At 44.0% G+C, this 17,812-nt stretch overlaps 1 protein-coding gene across 2 annotated transcripts in view; it reads left to right on the top strand.

Annotated features, from left to right (window-relative positions):
- The window catches only part of pax5 (paired box 5), a 257,499-nt gene that overhangs the window by 198,660 nt on the left and 41,027 nt on the right, over positions 1-17,812 (top strand). For both annotated transcript variants that reach the window (XM_041186242.1, XM_041186243.1), the window contains one exon: positions 4,114-4,215. In XM_041186242.1, the coding sequence (XP_041042176.1) occupies positions 4,114-4,215 (102 nt within the window). The remainder of the gene's footprint in view (positions 1-4,113; positions 4,216-17,812) is intronic.

Genomic DNA, 17,812 nt, shown 5'->3' with positions numbered 1-17,812 from the left:
TGAGCTTTATAAATAGAGGCCTGGAATACAAAAACAAGAGAATATTGATGAACCTTTATAAAACATTGGTCTGGCCTTGACTGGAATATTGTGTCCAATGCTGAACACCACACTTTAAGAAGGATGTGGAGGCTTTGCCTGAAGGGGAAATATTTGTAGGGATTCAGGGGAGTGGGACTAGCTAAATTGTTTTTGCGGAGAGCCAGAATGGATTCGATGGCCTGAATGGCCTGAATGGCCCCATTTGAATTGTAACTACTCTATTCTTTTCCAGACAGCACTGAAGGAGGCCATTCGGCCCATTGTGACAGTGCTGCCTCTTTGAAAGAGCAATCCAATTAATTTTGGGCTCTTTCCCCATAGCCCAGTAAAGCTTTCCTTTTCAAGTGTTTAACCAATTCCCTTTTGAAAGTCACTACTGAATCTACTTCTACCACCCTTTCAGGTAATATATTTCACATAGTAATAGAAAGCTGCATAAGAAAATTCTCCCCATTTTCCACTGGTTCTTCTGCCAATTATCTTAAAGCTGCGTTTTCGGTTTACCCTGCCCTCCTACCAGTGGAAACAGTTTCTCATTATTTAATCTATCAAATGGATGCCAGCAATTCTCCAAGATACATTACCTGTGAAATCTGCTCCTTGTTAGAAAGGGGAAATGAAAGTCTTGTATTTATAGAACACCTTTCATGACTTCAGGACATCCCAAAACATTTACAATCAATGAAGCACTGTTGAAGTGTAGTCACTATTGTAATGTAGGAAATGTAACATTTGCTGCAGCAGAATGTGAAGTTCTGTTATCTGAGCGCAGGTCAGTGATAGAAGCTGGGAGTTTTATGATTCAGTATCACCACACATGATAAAGGCATTTGTTGAACCATCTGAGGTAAGCAAGGTGGTCAACTTGATGAAAAACAATATGGATCAGCAGATGCTGTTATTTTCTACACATGAGAGGGGAGAAAATGCCAATTGAACCAAATGCTGTTGTATTTCCCCTCAGCATATCCTGAAGAGACATTTATCATCGACACTGTCAATGTGGGATAATCCCAGTTGTTCTCCTTTCTGCTTAGATATTATGGCGCTTTAACTGTCGACCTGAATGAAAAGTTAGTCATATGTTGTATATTTGCTGAGGCATTGCTAATGTGAGAACTGAGATAACTGTTGTAAATCTCTTTCTGTGTGAATATGTGTGTCTGTCTGCCTGTGTACTACACCATTGACCTTTTGGTCTGTAAGCAGCTATGGTCATAGTGTAGAAGAGCTATCTGTGGACTTCTGCAGATCCGCAGAGTTTTCTGTTCCCGAGACACTCCTTTTGCTTGTTTTTAGCTCAATGAGTTAATCGGGTGGAATCAGTGAATGGCATTTGAAATTTGAGTCTGCAGAAGCATATTTCCTTGTGCCGATTGTCAGTGTCCATTCCAATTTGTCGGTGCCACTCTTAAGCTGTCTCCTGTGAATTTCTGCTATACTAAATCCTCTGAGAGCTTTGCAGAGAATCCTTGATTAAGCTGCCAGAAGAGGGCAAAATTGAATCCTGGGGTCATAACAATCAGTCCTTTAAGCTTTCTTCATAGACAGAACAGAGCAAATTTTCTGTCCTCCTTTCATGATGTAACAATGGGCAAATAAAACCAGTGATCAAACTCAAAGTGGCTCTAATCGGATATTTGAATGTACTGCAGTGGTTCAAGAAAGCAGCTCACCACCACCTTCTCAAGGGCAATTAGGGAAGGGCAATAAATGTTAGCCTTGCCAACAACAAAGAATAAAAACAGAAATTTCCTTTTGCTGCACTCAGTTAAGTCTGAATGGTTAATTCTCCTAAACTGTTATCAGTTTAAGGGCACTTGTGACATGATTCTGGTGAATCATGTTTTTTTACTGAAATAGGCTAAAAAAAATTGGACTGAAAACCAAATGATGGGGCTCAAATCTCAGCTAGGAATGTGAACTATCTAATTCAAAGAGTGGGATAAAAAGAGCAATCACAATTTTAGTCCTAGCACCAGATACACGTCAATATTCAACTAAAGGATCTGCTTTTCTGAAGCTGTTAATAATTGGAACCAATATTTATCGGCTTTTGTGCCTGTAGGACGTAATAGAATCCAGAGTTTGGATTCTTCCAAAAGCTGTATGACAGATTAAGCAGGAAAAAATGCCCATGGTATATTAACAATTTAGTCATCATGCATATATTGTCCTAGCTAGCACATCAACAACAAGCCTCAGCAAAGCTTCTTGCAGCCCAGGCAATCATTACTAGTCATCACATTAGTAATTACTTCACTTGCCATCCTATTAACTTGGCAAGTGGATTGTTCATTGTACCGTGTCATGAAGACACTTGGTGGTGTAGCCTGGTATCTGGCAATTCAAGTCAATGCCAAATACAGCTGTGAGATGCCAGCACACAGTCCCAGCACTACTGGAAACCCACGTTTATATGAAGACACACCCAGCCTGGGCCAGGGTTGCTATTGTTCCCAGAATCCCAAGCCTGCCTTAGGCTTTTGTGAGATAAAAAGGAAACAAACAGTAAACAGAAAATGGTGGAAAAACTCTGCAGGCCTGACAGCATCTGTGGAGAGAGAAACAGAGTTAACGTTTCGAGTTTCAGGGCTCTGAAGAAGAGTCATATGGACTCGAAATGTTAACTCTATTTCTCTCTCCACAGATGCTGCCAGACCTGCTGAGTTTTTCCAACGTTTTCTGTTTTTATTTCAAATTTCCAGCATCTGCAGTATTTTACTTTTATACAAACAGTAAATACTGGAACCTGGCAGACTCTGTAGAAAAAGACAGTTTATGACATTTTGCTGTGCACCCCTTCATGTGAAGAGATATTTTGGGTGTGCATCTCTTTATAACAACAGGTATTTTACGGGTATACCCCTTTGTAACAACAGGCATATGAGGTGTATCATAACAACAGGCATCTGCAGTGCATACCCTTTCACAGCAGCAGGAGTCTCACATGAGTGCCTCTTGGTAACAACAGATGTATTGGGTGCATATCTCTTCATAATTGCAGACATCTTGGGTGTGCATCACTTCAAATCTGGCATCTCGAGTTTGTGCCTCTTCATGACAGCAGGCATTTGGATGTGCATCCCTTGTTAATGATATCCATCTTGACATATATCTCTTTGTAGCAACAGGTGGCTTGGTTCTCTGCCCTTCATAACAACAGGTATTCTGGCTATGATCCCTTGATGCCAAGGGATCTTAAGTGACCACTTGAAAACAGCAGGCATTTTCGATATGTACCCCCTTAAAATAACAGGTAATTGGAGTGTGTACCCATTGAAAGAAACAGGCATTTGGGGTGTGTATCCCTTGAAAATAACAGGCATTTTGGGTGTGTATTCCTTGAAATTAACAGGCAATTGGAATGTGTACCCTTTGAAAGCAGCAGGCATTTGGGGTGTGTACCCCTTTAAAATAACATGCATTTGGGGTCTGTACCCCTTGAAAATAACAGGCATTTTGGATGTGTGCCTTTTCACCAAAACAGACATATCAGTGTGTACTCCTTCAAAGTAAAGATTTTTCAGGTGTGTGCCCCATCATGGCAACATAAATCTCGAGTATTAAACTCTTCACACAACATATCTCAGGTGGGTATCCCTTGATGACAACTGGTGGCTTAGGTATGTCGGCCTTTATAGTCACAGGCATGCCTAGCTATACTGCCTTTTCCTCTATCCCCTTCGTTTATAATTTCACTGTATCCCTCTGTCCAAGGTCTAACTATAAAACCTATGTTTATAGTCACATTGTACCCACTCTATAATCCCACTGTGTTCTCTTAGTCTGTAGTCTCACTATATCCCCTCATCATGGCAACACATTTAGTAATGCTTGCCTCATTTTACCTGGTGTCAGCCTCAATGACAAGTCAATGGTTGAACCTGCATTAAGAGACCACCTACCTGGAAAGACCACCTGACTTCAGTCCCAGAGGTTGTCATTACAGGCAGCTTTCACAATTCTGGTGGTGTGGGTGACCTGATCTCAGCAGCAGCTGCAGGCATTAATGTCAGAGCCATATCTAAGACCTTGTCTCAGCCTCATGCATTTTGTTTTGTTTTCCAGGTCGCGATTTGGCCAGCACGACTCTTCCTGGCTACCCTCCCCATGTGCCCCCTGCTGCACAGGGCAGTTACCCAGCCCCAACACTGACAGGGATGGTGCCTGGTGAGTGTGAGATCTAGCATTTGGACCAGAGTCCTGGGTTTAGGAGAAGTCTCTGAAATGTATCAGTTTTTGTGTGTTTCACTGGAGAGAAGGATCTCTTTTACAGTTACTGGCTGAAAAAGCTCTGGGAGAAGGAGTGAAGACACTGGTCTCATTAACCTCTATACAGTTAGACACTTCTCCACAGGGATAAAACACTTAGATACATCTCTAATATTTCTTCTTTCACTTAACTGTCAGATTTGCTAATCTCCTGGGATGTTCAACATTCAGCGACAGAAAAAGGGTTTGATGTTCAAGATAGTGATGTGGGTAGAAAATCTAGTCATTAAACAGGACTCAGAAGCCCAGCTGTCCTTTAAGAAGACCGGTAATTTGTTTTTAATGAAAACATGCATTTTATTTTTAAATGACCCTTAACAAATTAGTTTTCAGTGCTATTTATTAATGATGTGACTCAGTGTTACATGAACAATAATAAGCCAAACATTAGTTTACTGACTGACTGCAAAACTATCGACTGCAGCCAATAAAAATAAGGAGGTCACATATTAGAAAATAAGAACTTAAATGGGGTAGAGGAACAAAGGAATGTGGGAGCACAAATACACAAATTACTAAAATTACGTGGTTAATAAAGCCATAAAAAAGCAAATTGCACACAGACATTTATTTCTAGAGGGATAGAATTGAGAAGTAGAGAGGTTATGCTAGCACTGTTGGTTACCTCACATCTGGATACTGCGCACACTTCTGGTTGTCATATTCTTAAAAGGATGTAAAGGCATTGGAGAGGCTGCTGAGAAGATTTCTTTAACAAAGGTGACACTAGAAATGTTATACCTAGCAGGAAAGGACGAACAGGTTGTATCTCTTTTCTCTTCAAATGATATGGCTGAGGGGTGACCTAATAGAGGCATTTAAAATTATGAAAGGTTCTGATACACAGAAAGAATGTCTCCATTTGAGGGGAGGAGCAAAACTAGAGACAGTCAATATAGGATAGTCGCCAGGAAATCAAATAGGGGATTCAACAGAAACCTCCTTACGCATGCAGAACGCACTACCGCAGGGAGTGGTTGAGGCAAATAGTATAAATGCATTTAAGGGAAGCTGGATAGGTATATGAGAGAGGAGAGAAATGCTGATAAGTGTTAGATGAAAGATGGGAGGAAATATAAGTAGAGCATAAATTCTGGTGTGGACTGGTTGTGTGAATGAATTGTCTCTGTGTTGGATATTCTATGTAATTCTATACCTGACATTCTATTTTCCTATCTTTCTAAATCTCATTCTGCACATCTCTCCTTTATATTTCTTTCTTTGTTTTCCTTTTTTTCGTCCTTTACTTCTGTCCCCTGTGTCTGTCTATCTCTCACTCACATATTTAACCACCCTGTTGACAGGCACAGAATTAATAGTGATAGAAAATAATGATCAACAAACAAGAAAAAATTAGAAATGTCACAAAAGCTTGTGACATATACCAATCTTGAAAATTCATCCCAAATAAATCCCATTGACCCCGTGGGAGTGGATGCAATTGCAGTGAAGATCATCAACACTTCACAAGCTTTTTGTTTTCATGATGCTTTCAGTTGGGGTCTATTTTTTTCTGCTCTTTTATGGGATGTGGGCGTCACTGGCGAGGCCAACATTTATTGCCCATTCCTAATTGCCCTTGAGGAGACTGGTAATTTGTGTTAACATGATGATTATACTCCTTCCAAACCAAGATTTACTTTTTGTACGCGTTGAAACAGTGTGATTGAAATTAAATAGACCTGCTATTTCTCTTAATCACACTGCAGAATTCATATTCCATTTCCACTTAAGTCCAGGCAGAAATTCTTTATTAAATCTTTTGTTTCAATCCTGCAGTCCTTTCTCTGTGTACCTTACTCTGATATAAGGGCAGGTCTTACATATGCACTATCCCTGTGTGGAGTCTCACCCACATATACCAAGAGGCCATTTTGCCGATAATTTTCAATACATTACGGTGGCCACCTGCTAGTGATTCCCAGTCTGTGCCACCAGTGAATGCGATTCTTCACTGGCAGAGCACGTGTGCCAAGTGCAAAGGTATAGAGAATGGAGGTGAAAGTACTCACAGTGATTCGCAGCCTGTTTTAAAACTGTGCTCAATTTTCTCGTTCATTGACTTCAATTGGAAAAGGAAATTGCAGGTGGAGCAAAATGGGCGCTCAGTTTGAGGTGAGTCTATCTCGAGTCACTGACCAAGACCAATTTTGCCTTCACTTGGTCCAAAAGCTTGCACTGGCTGCTGCCATTTAACTGTGAGATTTTACCAAAGAAGCCTCTCTAAGGAATGCCTTAGGCAGGAAAAACACTACAACCAATGGCAATCGGTGTAATATCAAACTAGGAATAAATTGTTTTAGAAATTTCTGTGCATTTGTAATAACAAAATTACCATAATTTGCTCATTAACACAACCAGGTCAGTCAAGCATTTTTCAAAACAGGCAAGAGCTGCTCACTGCTACAGTCTGCTGGCAAGTTAAGCAATGTGAAAATTAGCATGCAAATGGCTGAGCTGTCAGTTCCACATACACCAGCCTGGTTCATCTGAAATCCTTGTCAGATTTCCCATCCTGAAGTACTTACATGTAAAAGACAGTTTGGTTATTTTCAGTCAAATAATCAGTCAATTTCTGATTCTTCCGAGGCATGGCTCCTTGGCAGGGGTGGAGGGAAAGAGTCTCTGAACCCCTCTATGAAATTTCACTGGACTAGCAAAGATGGAGTTTAGGAAAAGGAGACTGGTCACTGACTTATCGGAGCTGCGCTATAATAGGGAGATTCTCAGTGAAGAAGATTGTCTATGGCTATATTGATTTTTAAAAAGTAAACACTGATACAAAGTACTTGTTACGTATTGTAGCCTTGTCCTGCACCACCAAGCATATATCACTCCAACTCTTAACTACCCAATTTCTATTGCTAGTACTTGTATTGCATTTACCATATGCTAGTGGAAGAATTTTGGGGTCCCATTTTATGTGGAAGACCACTCTATTCTCATATTCGCTTTTTGCCAGTCTTTTCTCTTCACATCTACTCTCAACCTCCTGTCATATTGGAACTGGTTCTCACTTGAAGAATTCACCTGACATGCGTCATACACCCTCTTTTTTTGTTTCATCATCATCTCTATTTCCTTTGTCATGTAAAGAGCTCTGTTTTTGGTTCTCCTTACTTTCGCCCTTGTTGGAATATACCTAGCTTGTATTGTACCTGAGGCATCTCTTCCTTCATGATCACCCATTGTTCTGTTTTCCTGTCAATGTTTGGTTCCATTTTACCCAGACTAGATCTCATTGCATTGAAATTGGCCCTTTCCAATCTAGACATTCCACTTTGTATTGTTCCTTGCTTATCTCAATTACTAAACTAACCTTATGATATGATGATCACTCTTACACAAGTGCTCCCCCACAGGTACTTAGCCCACCTTCCCTTCTCATTTCCCAGCACCAGATCCAGTGATGCTTCTTTTCTAGTTGGTTTGAGAACATATTTGTCAAGGAGGTTCTCCTGAACACATTTCTGAAATTCCTCCTCCTCCTTATCCTTTATTCTAATGTTATCCCAATCGATGGGCGGAATCGTCCCCTCCTGCCATTATTGTGATTCGTGGTGGGCAGGGGAGGAAGATATGGCGGGAAGCAAAATAATCGGTTTTCCGATATTAGGTTGGGAAGTTCCCCTCCTGACGTTCATGGTGGTCCCATTTAAATTGAGGGACAACCCATCCTGTTTGGATAGGTGACTTCTGCCCCAGAACTGATCCCAATGCTCAAAAATCTGAAGCCCTCCCCTTTGCAGCATGCTTCAAGCCACACAGTCATCTCCCCTATCTTTCTATTTCTATTCTGGCTAGCTGGTGCCACCAGGAGTAATCCAGAGATTACTACCCTCAAGGTCCCCCCTAGCTCCTAAAAATCTGACCACAGGGCCTCAACATCTGCTCTCTCTGTCATTGGTACAAACGTGTACCACAACTTCTGACTCACTTCCTTCCACCTGCAGAATATTCTGCACCTTCTCCATTATGTTCTGTGTCCTGCCACCAGTGAGGCAATAGACCATGGAGGACTCATGATGATTGTTACAGAAGTGCCTGTCTGTCCCCCAACTATGGAATCTGCAAAAACCGCTACATTTGCACTCTTTGCTGTTCCTTTCTGTGTAGTCCCTTGTCCATTGGTGCAATGGTCTGGGCTGCATTCCTTCAGAGTAATAGTCACTCCCAGCAGCCTTTAATACTGAGTATCTGTTTGAGAGTGACCCACACCCCAAAGACTCCTGCACTTCTTGCCTCTTCCTATCCTCGCAGGTGGCTATCCACCTACTATCCCGAGCTCTCCCTGTCTGTGGGGTGGCCACCTCCTGGAATGTACGACCCAGGAAATTCTCATCCTCCCTGATGCTCTGGAGTAGCTGCCCCTCAAACAGAGAGAAAGAGATCAAGGAGAGACTGGCTGGCCGATGGGATTGGGGGGTGGTGGCGGCGGTGTTGGGGTGTTAGAGACTGTCCAGGGAGTGGGGGTAGGGGGCTGGTGAAGAGAGAGAGAGTGTGTGCGTGTGTGAGAGAGAGAGTGAATGTGTGAATGAGTGTGTCTGGCTAACTCCCAGTCTCAGGATTCTCACTCACCCTCACCCCCACACCCCAACACATACTCACACACACCTACACTCTAATGGTCAGCTTTATTAATTACTCATTTTTTAAAACACTCAATTTATTGCTTTGCCATTTTTTTTTGCTCAGCAAGCTGTTTCTTTTCACACCTCAACCTTTTTTTTGAATTCATGTTTAATGTTGTGCTAAACCTCACTTTTCCGAAATTGCTCATTGACCACCCCCACACCCACCACCTCCCACCACCCCCCCCCGAGCGAAAGTGAAAAGCTTTGACAAGCTAGTTAGTACCCTGTTTAAACTATTAATTTTAATGAATACCTCTGGACCTGCTCTATGCTTATGCTCATATTAATTCAACACTGACTGAAATTTTTAGTTTCCAGTTCAGAGAGTAAAAAGAGAAAAATATTCACCAACGAATCATTTATCTTCTTCCCAGTTAATGTCAAACTTTGATTTTCTTTAGAATGCAGTTGGACAGTTTTGAAGACACACACCCACCACACAGACCTTTTATATTTGCTGCCAGTCTCCCTGTGCTCTCTCTTGGGTTCACTCACCAGTCTCTCTCAGGCCCTCTCTGCCACCAGGCTCTCTGTGTTCTCTCTCGGGCCCTCTCTGCCACCAGGCTCTCTGTGTTCTCTCTCAGGCCTTCTCTTTTATACCTGCCATCAGGAGGGTAGAAGTGATGGATGAGAAGGTGGTGAGATCAATGATAATGTATAAACAACAATATAAAAAAAGAAACATAGCATGGCCTGAATTTAGCACAGTGGGGTGAATTTTACAAGGGGGGGCATATTGCTCAACATCCCCCCCCCTTCCACCCCGCCTGCCATTAGAACAGTAACAAACCAACTGACTTTATCATTGTGGGTGACCTTACCAAGCTGAGAGTGGGACCTCTGTCCCTCAGTGGAAGGATGTTTTACCCTAGAGAGCTGCCAGCCAATCTAATTGGTGGTGCTTGCCACAGCTGGTTAGCTGGAGGAGGGTGAGCCAGCGAGAAGCGGGTGTGAGGCTGGCAAATCTGATGCTTTGGCCAGGTTGATGAATGCAATGAGGAGCTCCTGGTGGTGTTCTCAGCCTTTTTCTTGGGTTTGTCTGGCAACAAAGATACTGTCAGAGGTCCCTCTGAAAGGTCTAAAGCCACACTGTGTCCCTGGGAGGGTTTCCTCAGCTGCAGTTAGTAGGTGATTCAGGAGAATGCTATGGACAATAGGGAAATACCTTGATAGTTCCCACAGCATGATTTATCTCCTTTCTTGAAAATAGTTACAATTGTCGTATTCTGAAATCAGGGAGAGTTCTTTTTCCTCCTAAATCCATAGGATGAGTGTATGGAATCTTGATATGGACAAAAGTCCACCAGCTTTGAAGACCTCAGCTGGAACACCATCGGGGCCACGGGCTTCGTTGTTTGCTTGATTGCTTGTTGCAGCTCTCCCATCGATGGTGGCTCACCCATGGATTCTACCACAGGACACTGAGGGGTAGCCTGGAGAGTACCAGCTGCCACTGCGGATTCATGATTGCAGAGTTGTTCAAAGAATTCTCTCCAGTGTTGACAAATGGTATTGTCATCCTTAAGAAGAGAAACACCATCTTGTGAGCAATGGGGATTTTGGCTATTTGACCTTTTTACGTAGATGACACTGGTGGCTTCAAAAAAGCTTCACATGTCATAACTGTCAGCATAATGTTGGATCTCTTGGGTTCCTTCTTCCCACCACTTGCCCTTTATCTTCTGGATTTGTCTTTGGGCGTCAGCCTTGAACTGTTGGAACGCTCTTCTTCACTTGTGACCTTTGGGTTGTTCTGCCAGGCTATGAAGGCTAGTTGTTTTTGTTCCAGGAGCATTGTTTTCATTGACCGGTCCTGGTGAGGACTATGTTCTTAGCCTTCTACAAACCAGAACAGTGAGTGTTTGACAATAAAGATCTTCGTAAGTCAACAAAAGTCCTGGTGTACAGAGCAGTTGTCTTCACCACACCCCTGTTCTGCAATGAGACCTGGACTATGTATCAGCGACACATAGAAGTGCTGGAGAAATTCCATCAGCAATGCCTTTGCCACATCCTCCAAATTCAATGGGAGGACCATCGCAAAAACCCTAGTGTCCTTCCTCAGACCACCTCCATAAGCATTCAGGCAAAACTTCAAAATCAACTTTGATGGACTGGACACTGGATCCGGATGGCTGACAAGCATCTCTTCTGCCAGGTCCTGTTTTCTCAACTCTCAAGTGACTAACATTCCAGAGGAGGACCAAAAAATTGTTTCAAAGATACTCTGAAACTCTCCTTGCAGCGCGACAGCATTGACCTTAATGACCAGGAGGAGCTTGCTACCAGTCGTTCAAAATGGCAACGACATGTCCATCAAGCTGCAAAACCCTTTGAGCCCCAATGTCATGATGATGAGGCAGAGCGGCAGCAGAGGAGGAAAGGAAGCAAACCCTGCACTCTGGATCCCACTACCATGTGAGACAGCCTACCCCATGTGCCCATACAACTGTGGGTCGAGAATCAGTCTGTTCAGTCACATGAAAACCCATGGCAGAAACTTGAAACCCTGAGTAGACATCACCCTTGAATCAAGTGACTGCTAATAGCGATGATGATGACATTCATCAGAGAAGGGAGATTGCCTCTTCTTCCTGATCTGGCATATATGTAACTCCCGTCTTATGTGGTTGACTTTTAATGTCCTCTGAAGTGACCTAGCGAGCCATCAAGTTTAATAAACAAATATTTTACAAACTTCAGTAAGATGAAAATTGGATGTTTATATCAGCAATGGCAAAACATCATATCAAGATAAGACTAAGGCAATCTCAGCCTGGTTGGTCCTGCAAAGTTCTCCTCACAACATCTGGGATTTGGTACCCCAGTTGACAGAGCTGTCCCACAGATTTATTACACAACAGCCTGACAGAGCCACACTCAGAATTTTTCAGCCAATGTCCCAGACTCCTCCATCACCGTCCCTGGGCATGTCCTGTGCCATCAGCAGGACAGACCCATCAGAGGTTGGGCACAGAGGTATACAGTCAGGGAAGAGTGGGAGCTGGGAGCTCTCAATCTTGTCTTCAGACCCCATGAAGAGCAGTTCTGATACCAGGAATACCTTGGTGGTATGACCACTAACCAAGCTGGCTGAATTTTGATGGGAGAAGCTATCAAACTGTGCTTAAAGCAGTTTGTTAAAAAAACCAACAAGAAGGAATAATCTACTTGACCTCATCAGCATCAACCTACCTATCATGGACATGTCAGTCCACAACAGAATTGGCACAAGTGACCACCGCACAGTCCTCTGAAAATAAATTCTTACCTCCATTATACAATGGGGCATTATCACCATGCTAACTGGGACAGAATATAGATGGATCTAGCAACTGAAAACTGGAGATCCACTCCGGCCAACAGCAGCAACTTAATTGTATAGCACCACAATATGTAACTTTGTGGCCCAGTAAATCCCTCACTCCATGGTCAGTATTAACCCAGGAGACCAACCCTGGTTCAAAGGAAAGTGAAGTAGGATGTACCAAGAGCAACAACAGGCATACTTTAGAATGAGGTATGAAAGAAACGAAGCTACTATACAGGGCTACTGTATGCTAAAGACCAAAATTAGCAGACAATTGACACTGCTAATCAATGTTGTGAATGATAAAAGGAGGCTCCGTGAACATTCCCATCTTTAGCTATGGTGCAGCTCAATTATAACTGCAAGAAACAAGACTGAGCTGCTTTTAGTATCTTCAGCCGCAAGTGTCGAGTGTATGCTCCTACTTGCTCTTGTCCTGTAATACCAGCTATCATAGCTACCAGTATCAAGTCAATTTTATTCATTTCAATTTATATTAAGGAATGACTGAGTGCATTGGACACAGCAAAGACTATTCACTCTAACAGCATCTGAGTTGCAGTGGTGCAGACCCAAGTACTCTCCTGGTCTAGCTGTTACAGTATAGCTTTGAAATTGTTATATACCCATCAATGCAGAAGATTGTTCAGTTATTGTCCTATTCACAAAAAACAGGATGAGTTGAACCCAGCAAATTCCTTCCTTTCAGCCACTCCCAATCATCAATAAAGTGATGAAAGGAGTCATGAATAGTGCCACCAAGCAAGGTCTGCTCAGCTATAACCTGCACACTGATGCTCAACTTAAGTTCCAATAGAATAATTCTCTTCTAATCCTCATCATAGCCTAGTTCCAGAATGGATGCAAGAACTGAGTGCCAGAGGCAACAGCCCTCAAAATCAACGTGGCCTTTGGCCAAGTATGGTACCCATAAGGGGAGGCATGATTTGATATTGTCGCTGGACTAGTAAACCAGAGACGCAAAGTAATGCTCTGGGGACCCAGGTTCGAATCCCACCACAGTAGATGGTGGAATTTGAATTCAATAAAAATCTGGAATTAAAAGTCCAATGATGACCATGAAACCATTGTTGATTGTTGTAAAAGAACCATTTGGTTCACTAATGTCCCTTAGGGAAGGAAATCTGCTATCCTTACCTGGTCTGGCCTACACGTGACTCCAGACCCACAGCAATGTGGTTGACTCTTAAATGCCCTTTGAACAAGCTACTTAGTTGTAACAAACCGCTACAAAACCGGACGGACGATCAGGCATCAACCTAGGCACCAGAAACAGCAACAGTGACCGCAGCCCAGTTGACCCTGCACAGTCCTCCTTACTAACATCTAGTCATCCTCACGGAATCATACCTTACAGATAATGTCCCAGACACCACCATCACCATCCCACAGGCAGGACAGACCCAGCAGTGGTGGCAGCACAGTGGGAGGGAGTTACCCTGGGAGTCCTTAATATCGACTCTGGACCCCCATGAAGTCTCATGGCATCAGGTCAGACACGGGCAAGGAAGTCTCTTGCTGATCACCATGTACCACTCTCCCTCAGCTAATGAATCAGTGCTCCTCCATGTTGAACATCACTTGAGTGGCAAGGATGCAGAATGTACTCAGAGTGGGGGACTTCAATGTCCATCACCAAGAGTGGCTTGGTAGTACCACTACTGACCAAGCTGGCTGAGTCCTAAATGACATAACTGCTAGACTGGGTCTGTGGCGGTGAGGGAATGAACAGAAGGGAAAAACATACTTGATCTCATCCTCACCACCCTGCCTGTCGCAGATGCATCTGTCCATGGCAGTATCAGTAGGAGTGACCACCACACAGTCGATGTGGAGACGAAGTCCTGCCTTCACATTGAGGATACCCTCCATTCTGTTGTGCGGCACTACCACCGTGCTAAATGGAATAGATTACAAACAGATCTAGCAACTCAAGACTAGGCATCCATGAGGCGCTGTGGGCCATCAGCAGCAGCAGAATTGTACTCGAACACAATCTGTAGCCTCATGGCTTGGCATTTCCCTCACTCTACCATTACCATCAAGCCAGGGGATCAACCCTGGTTCAATGAAGAGTGCAGGAGGGCATGCCAGGAGCAGCACTAGGCATACCTAAAAATGAGGTACAAGTGAAAATAAGTGAAGCTATAAAACAGGACTGCTTGCATGCCAAATAGCATAAGCAGCAAGTGATAGACAGGGCTAAGCAATCCCACAAGCAACAGAGCAGATCTAAGCTCTGCTGTCCTGCCATATCCAGTTGTGAATGGTGGTGGACAATTAAACAACTCAGTGGAGGAGGAGGCTCCACAAATATCCCCATCCTCAATGGTGGGAGATCCCAGCACATCAGTGCAAAAGATAAGGCTGAAGCATTTGCACAGAAGTGCCGAGTGGATGATCCACCTTGGCCTCCTCTGGAGGTCCCCAGCATCACAGATGCCAGTCTTCAGCCAATTCGATTCACTCTACGTAAGATCAAGAAACGGCTGAAGACACTGGATACAGCAAAGGCTATGGACCCTGACAATATTCCAACAATAATACTGAAGACTTGTGCTCCAGAATTTGCTGCAGCCCTAGCCACGCTGTTCCAGTATATCTACACTAACATCTGGCTATGTGGAAAATTGCCCAGGTATGCCCTGTACACAAAAAGCAGGACAAATCCAACCTGGCCAATTGCCGCCCCATCAGTCTACTCTCAATCATCAGTAAAGTAATGGAAGGGAGCATCAACAGTGCCATCAAGTGGCACTTGCTTAGCAATAACCTTCTCACTGATGCCCAGTTTGGGTTCCGCCAGGGCCACTCAGCTCCTGACCTTGTTACAGCCTTGGACAAAAGAACTGAACTCCCAAGGTGAGGTGAGAGTGACTGCCCTTGACATCAAGGCAGCATTTGAACGAGTGTGGCATCAAGGAGTCCTAACAAAACTGGAGTCAATGGGAATCAGGGGGGAAACTCTCCACTGGTTGGAGCCATACCTAGCACAAAGGAAGATTGTTGTGGTTGTTGGATGTCAGTCATCTCAATTCCAGGACATCACTGCAGGAGTTTCTCAGGGTAGTGTCCTAGGTCCAACCATCTTCAGCTGCTTCATCAATGACCTTCCTTTCATCATAAGCTCAGAAGTGGGGATGTTTGCTGACGATTGCACAATGTTCAGCACCATTCGCGACCCCTCAGATACTGAAGCTGTCCATGTCCAAATGCAGCAAGACCTGGACAATATCCAGGCTAGGGCTGACAAGTGGCAAGTAACATTCGCACCACACAAGTGTCAGGAAATGACCATCTCCAACAAGAGATAATCCAACTATCGCCCCTTGATGTTCAATGGCATTACCATCACTGAATCCCCATCTATCAACATCCTGGGGGTTACCATTGATTAGAAACTGAACTGGACTAACCATATAAATACTGTGGCTACAAGAGCAGGTCAGAGGCTGGGAATTGTGCGATGAGTAATTTGCCTCCTGACTCCCCAAAGCCTATCCACCATCTACAAGGCACAAGTCAAGAGTGTGCTGGAATACTCCCCACTTGCCTGGATGAGTGCAGCTCCTACAACACTGAAGAAGCTGGACACCGTCCAGGACAAAGCAGTCTGCTTAATTGGCACCAAAACGACAAACATTCATTCCCTCCATCACCGACACACAGTAGCAGCAGTGTGTACCATCTATAAGATGCACTGCAGGAATTCACCAAGGCTCCTTAGACAGCACCTTCCAAATCCACAACCACTACCACCTAGAAGGATGAGGACAGCAGATAGATGGGAACACCATCACCTGGAAGTTCCCCTCCAAGTCACTCACCATCCTGACTTGGAAATATATCACCATTCCATCACTGTTGCTGGGTCAAAATCCTGGACCTGCTTCCTAACAGCACTGTGGGTGTACCTACACCATATGGACTGTAGTGGTTCAAGAAGGCAGCTCACCACCACCTTCTCAAGGGCAACTGGGGATGGGCAATAAATGCTGGTCCAGCCAGCAAAGCTAACATCCCATGAATGAATAAAAAAAAGGAGCCTTAGAAAAACTGGAGTCAATGGGGGAAAACTTTCCAGTAGGTAAAGTCATAGCTGATGTAGAGGAAGGTGACTGTGATTTTCGGAGGCCAATCATCACAATTCCAAGACATCGCTGCAGGAGTTCCTCAGGGAAATGTCCTTGGCTGTTTCATTAATGACCTTTCCTGCATCACAAGGTCAGCATTGGGTACGTTTGCTGTTGAATCTGCTCCTTTCACAACTCCTGTGATAATGAAGCAGCCTATGTCAGCTTACAATAGGACCTGGAAAACATGCAGACTTAGCTGACAAGTGACAGGTAACATTCGCACTACATTCGTGCCAGGTAATGACAACTGTGAACAAGAGGAAGCCCAGCCCCCTCCTTCTGACCTTCGATGACACAACTATCACCAAGTTCCCTTCCCATAACACCTAGAGTTACCATTGAGCAGATGCTGAACTGGAAGTCAATTTCATGCCAAGGCTACAAGAGCAGAACAGAAGTTAATTATCTGCGATGTACGGCTCATTTTTCAATTCTCATTTAGTATCTCCGGGGCTCAAATCAGGAATCTGATAAAACACTCACCACTTGTCTGGATGGGTGCAGCTACAACAACAATCAAGCAGCTCGATACCATCCAGAACAGAACTGTTCACTTGATCATTGCCCCTGCCACTGAACTCAATATCTACCTTTCTCATGTGGCTGCGGTGTGTATGATCTATAGGATGTACTGCAGCAACTCACAGTGACTTCAGCAGAACCTTCCTCCCCTTTGACCTCTACCACCAAGAGGGTCAAGAGCAGCAATTGTATGAGAACACCATCACCTAAAATCCTCGGACATATATTGCCGTTCTTTCATCATCACTGGGTCAAAATCCTGGAATTCTCACCTGGTCTTCTCTGGGATGGGCACTAAATGTGGCCTTGTCAGTGATGCTCACACACTGAGAATTCATTTCTTAAAATTTACAGATTGAGGGCTGCAAAGTTGGGTTCCAATGAGCCATTGGAAACCCCAAAGTGCCCACAGTGTTTCTGGCAATTTCCCGCACTCCATGCTGGGAAAGGCATTAGCTCAGGCTGGCAGCTTTCGGATTGGAAAGATCGTGATGTCAAACAGCCTTCCTGGGCTGATTTGATGCAAGTTTCTGAAACATGGACTTTGCGGGTCCACTGAACACCCACTACACAATGAGCTCCTCACTAGCATGCATCCAACTTGCAGGTGAGATGCTTTTGACTTACCTGTGCTAGTGAAAAGTTTGTAGAGGCACTGTGGAATGTTTCTGGAGGTTTTGTGGTGAGTTGCTGGATTTGGACAGGAGTGTTGCATCCTTGCAGGAAGGGTCCAGGATTTGGTGACCTCTCCACAGAGAGGCTGTAACAGATGTGAGGGCTATAGTTGCAATGCCCCTTGGTCAGCAACATCACAGATAAATGCAGCAGAAGCTGAAGAGAGAGGAAGCTTTGTGCACAGGGAGGAGGAGGTG

This window comes from Carcharodon carcharias, chromosome 4 (assembly GCF_017639515.1).
Source record: "Carcharodon carcharias isolate sCarCar2 chromosome 4, sCarCar2.pri, whole genome shotgun sequence".
In the NCBI taxonomy this organism is placed as follows: Eukaryota; Metazoa; Chordata; class Chondrichthyes; order Lamniformes; family Lamnidae; genus Carcharodon; species Carcharodon carcharias.
The sequence above is the reverse complement of the archived record's forward strand: the minus strand, read 5'-3'. Positions and strand labels throughout refer to the sequence as shown.